An 8,444-nucleotide genomic window follows, 5' to 3' on the forward strand; every position below is an offset into this window, starting at 1 on the left:
TGTTTGTTATTGAGACTCATCAAATTGTATTGTAATGTAAGTCCTATCAAACAGCGTGAGGGGCTCTTATTATGAAACGCGGCTGTATACCTTGTACAAAATGTGAGTGATAGGGCTGATGCGGCGTCAGCACGGCAGTCATTTCATCATGGTCAGCAGGATGGACGTATTCATAAATGCTGTTCCCGGTCAACTCTACCTGTTGAGAACAACTCAAGTAATCAACGGAGAAGTACCGAGGAGAGCAGCCACTCCAAGAAAACAATGGCAATTCAATAATAATAATAATAATAATAATAATATCTGAAAGTAAAAATGTGAGAAAAATGACCTGAGACAGTCCTAAATGGACCGACGCTGTCTCTGAGATGTACATAATCTTCCCATCCGGAGCCACCACGAATATGAATCCATCTAACGTCTGCAATAAATAATCACACAAGCACAAAATATAGAAAGACATGAATTTATATATATATATATATATATTAAGACCAGGATCTGATGTTGGTTATCATTTTAGTTTGAGTTTAACCCATGTTCTTTGGCTCCATATTACCGCGGTCAGACATTGTGATAAACCTACCTGCAATAAATGAGATCCGAGTTCCCGTCCGAGGTTGTCCAAAGATCTTGTTCGACTCGTGTGTCCCCACGCCTCACCAAGACCTTCAAAAGTACGTCACATATTATTATTATTATTATTATTATTATTATTATTATTATTATTATTATTATTACTTGAAGTATATAAATACAAAATATATGAATATGAATATAACATTTAGGAAAGTATAGCACACACAGACCCACAGACACGTGCGCAATGAGGAGCTTCCGTTTAAATTATCAATTTACAGTAAAACTATTTTTTTTCTCCTTTACTATTTAGAAATGTATATCTCCCTATTTGTACGGAGACTGAAAGGACGCATAAAATCTAACACAGTAGCCACGACGATTGTTTTTTTCCCATCTCAAAATTTCTGCTTCGTGTCCAAATGGATCATTTTAGAACATTCTTAGCGCATAAAGTCAGCAGCGAAAACAATCAATTCAGTTACATAAAAAAAAATAATAATCAAGTGGAGTCTCGTAATCCTGGATACGTTTCCACTGTTGTAAATAAAACTAATTTCTCTGTGTGAACAGCTTGAGCAATATGCCCTCAATTTATATAAAATATGACTAGTTTTCCTTTTTATTTTGGCTTCGTTTTATTCCCCCTACACAGCATTTATTTCTTCCTCCCTCTCTTGCGTTCAATGTTGCGACATAAAAAAAAAAGAAAGTAAAAAATAAATGAGCCTGTTGTAGATTTCATGGAAGATCAATTGCTGTATTTGTCTTCTAGAAGACAGGCAATGAGGGAAGGGGAGGGGGGGAAATCGTACTCAGTTCCTGCGTTCACGGCCTTATAGGAGACTAGACGCCTCGCTGCGCCTCCTTCCTAATTGCTGATTGGTATTCTCAGTCACACATGAGAAGAAACCTGCAGAGACCCGTGTAAAAAGATGGTGGCAGATCGCCTCATTTGAAAGCACTGAATTACAAACAAACTATAATGCATTTGTAAAGACTCCCTGTAGATCAATGACAGAATCGCTTCGCTTCAGAACTCCTGCGATTTTTCCCCCCTTATAGCCTAAAGACTGCTTTGATAAATGTATGTTCGTTTTATTAGAATACAGATTACCCTGCGCTTTATTCTTAAATCAGTTGATTCCATGGCTGCATAATTAAAAGAGTGATATTAGTTTTTAACAGTTCTCTCTTTAGAATTAATGGCGGTTTAAATGCCAATTTAGCTTTTTTTTGTCCGTTTTTTACTGCATTATTTTTAATTTGTGTACCTTGTTTTAGTTGTTCTGTTAGATTTACGGTCGCACGAACAGTTTCCTCAAGCAAAAGTTGTGTATGTGTGCAATCAATCGTTAGTTTTACTTAAGAAAGCGGCGCGTAATTGTCTTCAGATGGCTCACCCTGCGGGAAAACAATCCTCATCTTTAGGTAGCTTGTTGTTAGCCGTATTATGGAGGCTTTGTCGAGCTGGGAGGTAATGGCCGACGGAAGAGGGAGCATTTTAGCCAGTTCATAAAATTCGCTGTTCTCTTTTTCTCGTCTAGTCCTTGCGGCCGTCTTGGATTTCTCCTTCATTTTCGGCGCCTCTGTCCTCACGCGTCTCAACTAACGGCGGTTTAGAGCAGCAGCAATCGGCTTTGCTTCGTTTTCATCGTCTGTCTGTTTTATTCAGATCAAGTTTAAAAAAAAAAAAGAAGAAGAAGAAAAAAAGACAGCCAAAGAACCGATGTAAACATGTGGATCCAACGTGCGTAAACATCCCTGGAAATCCCAAGTTCAGCCTCCTCGCTTCAGCCGCTGGCCTTTATCCATGTCCTGAGGAACAGAGAAGCAGACAAACATTTTTGTGGATAGCTGTCCAACAGAAAACATATACTTTACTCAGCTGGATATTTGGCGAATACCTAATTTTAGGCTTTGACTTGTAGAATTTCAAGAAGCTCCAAGCTGCTGTAATCTTGCACATTATTAAAAAACAAAAATAAAATAATACATCCTGACTACAGTGAATAATGGACTATCTGACAAAATAAATATATAAGAGCAGAATTGCATGCAATAAAAATCGTTGACTCATTTTAATGTTTAGGAAATAGTAAAAAATCAATCTGACGATCGTAGATTTGACAATTCTCGCTTTAATGAAAGGACCGCCACAGGCCCGTCCGTCTTAAGAATTTCTATAACCTTTATTTTCAATTTAACATACAAATAATCTGTCGATAGGTGACATTTGCTAACATGTTTTTTTTTTGTTTTGTTTTGTTTTGTTTTTTTTAAGAGGAAACACAACATGCTACAGATCGCTGATGTAGCGTCAGGGAAGTGACACTTGACCCGACACAGATCCTCAAACGCGCACAACAGCGTGCAGACCACTCCGATCGGCTGTGCATTTCTTTTATAAAGCTGAATCGCAACGAAACAAGAAACATACAGCTGCATCGAAATGTAGCGAACGCGTTCATTCCTACCAGAGCGGATAGTTTGCGTCCGCTGATCCCCCCCGCATTTGAAGAACAATCGATCCCGTGGCCCTTCAACTGCAGCCTGCTGGGAATTTCACCTGTCCTGAACCGGGTTCAGTAGCAGTGGTCCCGGTTCAAAATTGCTCTCGGCTCCTCCTGGATTTCCACCTGGAAAGGCGAACGGGCCGTGCGTTGCATACGCCTCTCCAAATTACAAGACGCGCAACGAGTGGCATCGGGTGCCCACCAAACCAGCTCTCCTCAACTATCTCTGCGTCAGCTCTCTGAGCGGCCGAACGCCCGCCCATCGCGTCCCTCTACTCTGCTCTGATTGGGTGGAAGAGTTTGGAGTCGCTTTGCGATTGGACACGCACCGTGCGTGTCAGGTTTTTATCTCGCAAGGTATGTGCAGCCTTTTTTTTTTTCTTTTCTTTTTTTTCTCTGTAGCCGTGCACCGTTGAAGCTTAAATGTGATCTTGTTGTGTTTTAGTCATTAACGCGGAGATGATGGTTCCAGATGAAATAGATAAATCCGTGCTATAGCAGAGGGATTTCTGACAGGTGAGAGGCTAAACACGAGCAGGGGTGCCTCTAGAAAATTATGCAAGGGTTTGTGAGATGGGGGACCACTAATAATCTTGATGTGGCACACTATTAGTTTGATGGAGGGATGTCACTTGAATTTTGAAACGTATGTTTTATATAAAAAAAATAAATACAATAAACATTCAATGACTATAATATTAAATAAAAATCTGGATCGTTATAATTTTTTTTGAACAACCAAAGTCCGTTCCTTTATGCGCTTTAATTAGAACATGTTCTATTTGGTCTCTGTTACATTTCTGTGTTTATGGTTTTCAAAATATTACATTTTGAATTTTTGACTTAAATATATGATGTTGGTCAAAACTAAACTACAATGAAAATCGTAATTATTAAGATCTTTTTTCACTGAACAACATGAATTTATTTTATCAGTATATTTTAAGAATAAAGTGATTTGTTCGAGTCAGACCATACTTTTTCTAGAACCCTTCGAAACCTGTAGGTAGTCCAAGTAAAACAAATAAATAACTAACTAACAGAATAAAGACATGACTAAATCTTGTTATTCTCTCTCTTAATTCCACGCACAAAAATTATGTGTGTAACTACCTCTTAGGTGTGGCCGTCCCCATTTGGCTGCGCCACTGTGAAACACACCAATGGGACAGGAAAATACAAACAGCAGTTGATGCGTTTAGATAACGCAGCATTTTTTTTTCCATTTTTAATGGAATAAATTCACACATTTCAAATTAATAATAATAATAATAATAATAATAATAATAATAATAATAATAATAATAATAATAATAATAATAATAATAATAATATCATCCTGGAACTAGTCCTAAGGTAATTATTTAATGTCAGCGAAAAAGTATTTGGCAGTTAGTTGATTAAGATAGTGTGGCACAGCTCTTATAAGTGATATAATTAGTTATCATTAAGCGATATAACGAAAAGTCTTGTATCATGTATATCAATTTGGCTCCTCTTCGTATCACTTTGTACCCATGAGGTATCTCTCAGTTGCAGAGAGGTTGGTGACTCCTGGTGCAACGTAATCAGAAATACGAAGCCAGCGAAAATAAAGTACTGTAAGGGTTTTGAGTTTGAAGGAACCAGCGCATGCTCAGCGGTGCTGCTGGTGATTATCAGCAGCTTTCACAGCTTTTCGCTCTCCGTCTTTGAGTATCATTTCAGTGCTCTTTCCTATTCTCGATAAGACTCAGGTGCCCAGCCACTTGACCCAAAATGCACCTTCTGCTTAAGTTGCGTCCCTAAAGTTAATGTTTTGGTCGTGAATTTCCTCAGACCCTCTTTTGGTCTACTCCCTATTAAAAGGTGCACTAAACACACAGGCTTTATTTGCCATTTAGAGCGCCGGGTTTACGTGTGCCCTCGGGCTACAAAGCAGGCTCTATTCTCCTTTTTCTTTATTTAAATTCCAAATGGAAACACCGAGGTTGCATTTGCATGATGTTTTGCGCCTGGAAACAAATAACCTCTTTTAAATCTCTTTCTCCCACTTAAAAAAAAAAAAAAAAAAAGACATACACACACAATCTCATCAAGTCAAGTCAGTCCGCTTTGTCTAAAGTTATTTTGGAGCTGTAAATTTCCAAAAAGACAAGTGCAACACCGTTTACACTACGCGTCAACGCTTCCAGAGCTCATGTAATGGTCCTGTGTTCGCCAAGAAACACGTTGGTGTGAGGATTAATTTCCATGTTGTGAATCAGATGAGAGCGCCGCGGCGCATGTAGTTTTTTAATTAGTTGCTGGGCGCTTGGATGGAAAAGGAAGAGGGGATGTTGGGGGAGAGAGCCTGCGGAGGAGGAGGGAGGAACAGCGGGCTCGGAGTCGGGGGCGCGGACGCATGATGGTGAGCTCATTACGCACATAATTAGCGCTTAAATTAGTGCAGCATCCTGTCTTAATTGGAGACTCTCCCGCTGCCTGGGAGCAGATATCGCTTGTTTTATCTGAGCAGAGGCGTACACGAATGGTGCCCCTCCTGCCGCCACCTCCCACCGAATCAGACACGTGCAGAAAACCGTCGGTTTTCTTTAGCTTATCAGAAACGCCAACAACTGAAAATATACTGCTCAAAAAAATAAAGGGAACATTTCACTTTAATTTTGTGTGTGGCTCCAAATCCAGGCCTCCATTGGTTAATAAATTTGATTTCCATTGATGATTTTTGTGTGATTTTGTTGTCAGCACATTCAACTTTGTACAGAACAAAGTATTCAATGAAAATATTTCATTCATTCAGACCTAGGATGTGTTATTTGAGTGTTCCCTTTATTTTTTTGAGCAGTGCATAAAATTTGAAATCAATTAACAATATAAAGTCCGTCTGGTTTCAACAATATGCTTTTAGAAAAGTAAGAATCTAATCTAAGCCGCCAAAGGAGAGATGTGAGGGGGCCCCAGACGTTCTTACATGCTTAATATTTGTATATATTCATTTAAGACAGAAAATGAGAAGGGTTAGGAATTAAAGAATAAAATTATTTCAGACATCGTTTTAAAATCCTGAGAAATGTGTAAGATTATAAGATAGATAAAAAAAAAACTGCTAATGTCAAGTTTTAAGTTGCAACTCAGAAACCAATTTGACGCCACATGAGGTCAGTCCGTCCATCCATCCGTTGTCTGTACCTGTTTATCTGTTCAGGTTTTCAGGGTGTTGAGGGACAACAGGGGGTAGCAGATTGGTCTGATCAGCCTGAATATGTAAGATTTTACATCTTCTGAACAAATGCAATCCATACTCCCTTGAAAAACACAGAAAGAGCCATTGAAGTCATCATGTTGTGGGTGGGGATGTTATGGTTATTAAGGTAGAGAAGGCCTCCAGCACTCATTAGGCAAGAGGCGTAGTAGACCCTGGACAGGTTGCCAGTCCTTCACAAAGCAACACGGAGACACAAGAACAAACAACCATCCACATACATAGTTACTCCTGCTTTAAAGAGCACAATTGAATATGCATGTTTTTGGACTGTAACCAGACATCCCACACATGGAAAACATGCAAACTCCATGCAGACAGACCTTACGCCGGTAGTCCAACTCAAATCCTCCTTGCTGCAAGGAACCAAGTGCTGCTCTTTCAAGTCCACTAGGTTTGCTTACACTGCTGACTGCACTTACAAATAAAAGAAACAAAACTAATAACTTTCTTTCATGATTCAGCCACACTCCCACAACATATTTTAATTTTTCCAACGAGTTCAAAACCTTCACCCAAACTAAATGATCTCATAACAAGTGAAAGTTCAGAGTTTCAAGCCCAATTCGGCTTTCATTTCTGCGGCTTCTGCTCTGGAGTGACAGCCTGTCAGAGTTTCAGAATTTTTATTTATTTTATTATTTTTTATTTTTTTCAGATTATTGGCTGCAGACTCCTGGTGAATGATTTACTCCACCTGGACATCCTGCTAATGCCCCACCGCAGGCCCTCGCAACAGGGGGCTCGCTTTGCTGTCCTTCCAACCCCTCCTTTGCCGCCACCCAAGTCTTCTTCGTCTTTCCATTTTTATTGTGCTTTTGCAAATCATGCTTCTCCCTGGAAGGCCATGTGGGGGGCGGGAATAGAAAATGGATGGAGCATGTTAGTGAAGGTTATAGGATGTGATGGGAAGGTGTGAAGGGGATGAGAGAATAAATGTAAAGCATGCCAGTGGTGCTGAGTGACGGGTTGCTTTGACTCTTATAATCATATATTAGGAGACCAGTAATAGGGTTTCATGATGATAGATGGAGCAGGGAGCTGAAATCCCAAGTCTTTTAGGGCTGGCTTAGATACCGAGCATATTAGTCTTGAAACTGGATTTTTTTTAGATGGCATATGTTGGCTCCAACAGGCACTTTACTGTCCATGTCAACTTTATACTGACATGGACTGAAAAGCCATTCAGAGAAGAAGAAGTCGTTATTCCAAAAGAAACAGAAAAAGCCAGATGACAGCTTCTAAAGGCACTCAGTAAAATGTTTGACATTAATGACCATGATACAGTATATCCCAATTACTACGAATGGGCTTGGCAGTAATATGTTGTTTGAGTATTTTGCTTTGAAAAGTGCATTTCACAAAAAAACAAACAAAACAAAAATCACATCTTAAGGAAAGCAAAAATATGAGGAGGTAATTGATGGGAATTGTTCCAAAATTTCAGCAAAATTTGGGAACAGTTTTGCAAAGGCTGCGGAACATGTTTTACCAATCAAAAACAGGATTCTGCCAAAGAGCTAAACACATTTATGTCAGGTTTTGAAATCAGAAGCTTCAACCTAACTGTCTGAAATAAATCTGTTCTTTATTATTGTGTAATTCATAAAAAAAGTGATAATTTTCTGAATTCTAATTGACCTAAAGCATGGTCTATTAGAAAGGTTCAGTCTGATGTAATGTCACACTCTGAGAAAAAATGGCTATGGGTCTTTGGGGGGCAGAGGGGGAGTAAAGGAAGTGCAAGTAAATATCTGATTTTAGCTGTATAGAGTATTTTGCAAAAATAAGGAGAAAACAGTGGAAAACATCCATAAGGTGTGTTCAGGAAAATATTCCACAACGAAGCAGAGTAAACATGCATATTTTCATGTTTAAAAGGAGTGAGCTCATTTTAAACATTAGCCACAACCACAGCAGACACGTCTGCCACATACAGCTGTGTCATTTATGCACAGACCCAAATTACCATGGATATCCACCATTTTATTTATAGCAACTCCCCCACATAATTTTTTTTTTCTCCTCATTTCTTCTCCTGTACTCGTGATGACATCCTTATGGACTAATGTACCACCATGCAGATACAGATAACCTGATTAGGT

General features: G+C 39.1%; 1 protein-coding gene across 3 annotated transcripts in view; it reads right to left on the reverse strand.

Moving 5' to 3' along the window:
* The window catches only part of LOC103134285 (single-minded homolog 1), a 10,286-nt gene extending 6,845 nt beyond the window's left edge, over window positions 1-3,441 (reverse strand). The window contains exons 1-6 of one of the 3 annotated variants that reach the window (XM_016669011.1): window positions 3,057-3,441; window positions 2,487-2,539; window positions 1,983-2,397; window positions 587-669; window positions 332-421; window positions 91-199 (exon numbers count right to left, since the gene is read on the reverse strand). In XM_016669011.1, coding sequence (XP_016524497.1) covers window positions 91-199; window positions 332-421; window positions 587-669; window positions 1,983-2,157 — 457 coding nt within the window. In that variant the 5' untranslated portion in view covers window positions 2,158-2,397; window positions 2,487-2,539; window positions 3,057-3,441. Of the gene's footprint in view, window positions 1-90; window positions 200-331; window positions 422-586; window positions 670-1,982; window positions 2,398-2,486; window positions 2,540-3,056 lie in introns of those variants that run through there. The other 2 variants (XM_007546465.2, XM_016669014.1) reach the window with 2 other exon arrangements.
* Window positions 3,442-8,444: the final 5,003 nt, after the last annotated feature.

This window comes from Poecilia formosa, unplaced genomic scaffold, assembly GCF_000485575.1.
Source record: "Poecilia formosa unplaced genomic scaffold, Poecilia_formosa-5.1.2 Scaffold1, whole genome shotgun sequence".
Lineage (NCBI taxonomy): Eukaryota > Metazoa > Chordata > Actinopteri > Cyprinodontiformes > Poeciliidae > Poecilia > Poecilia formosa.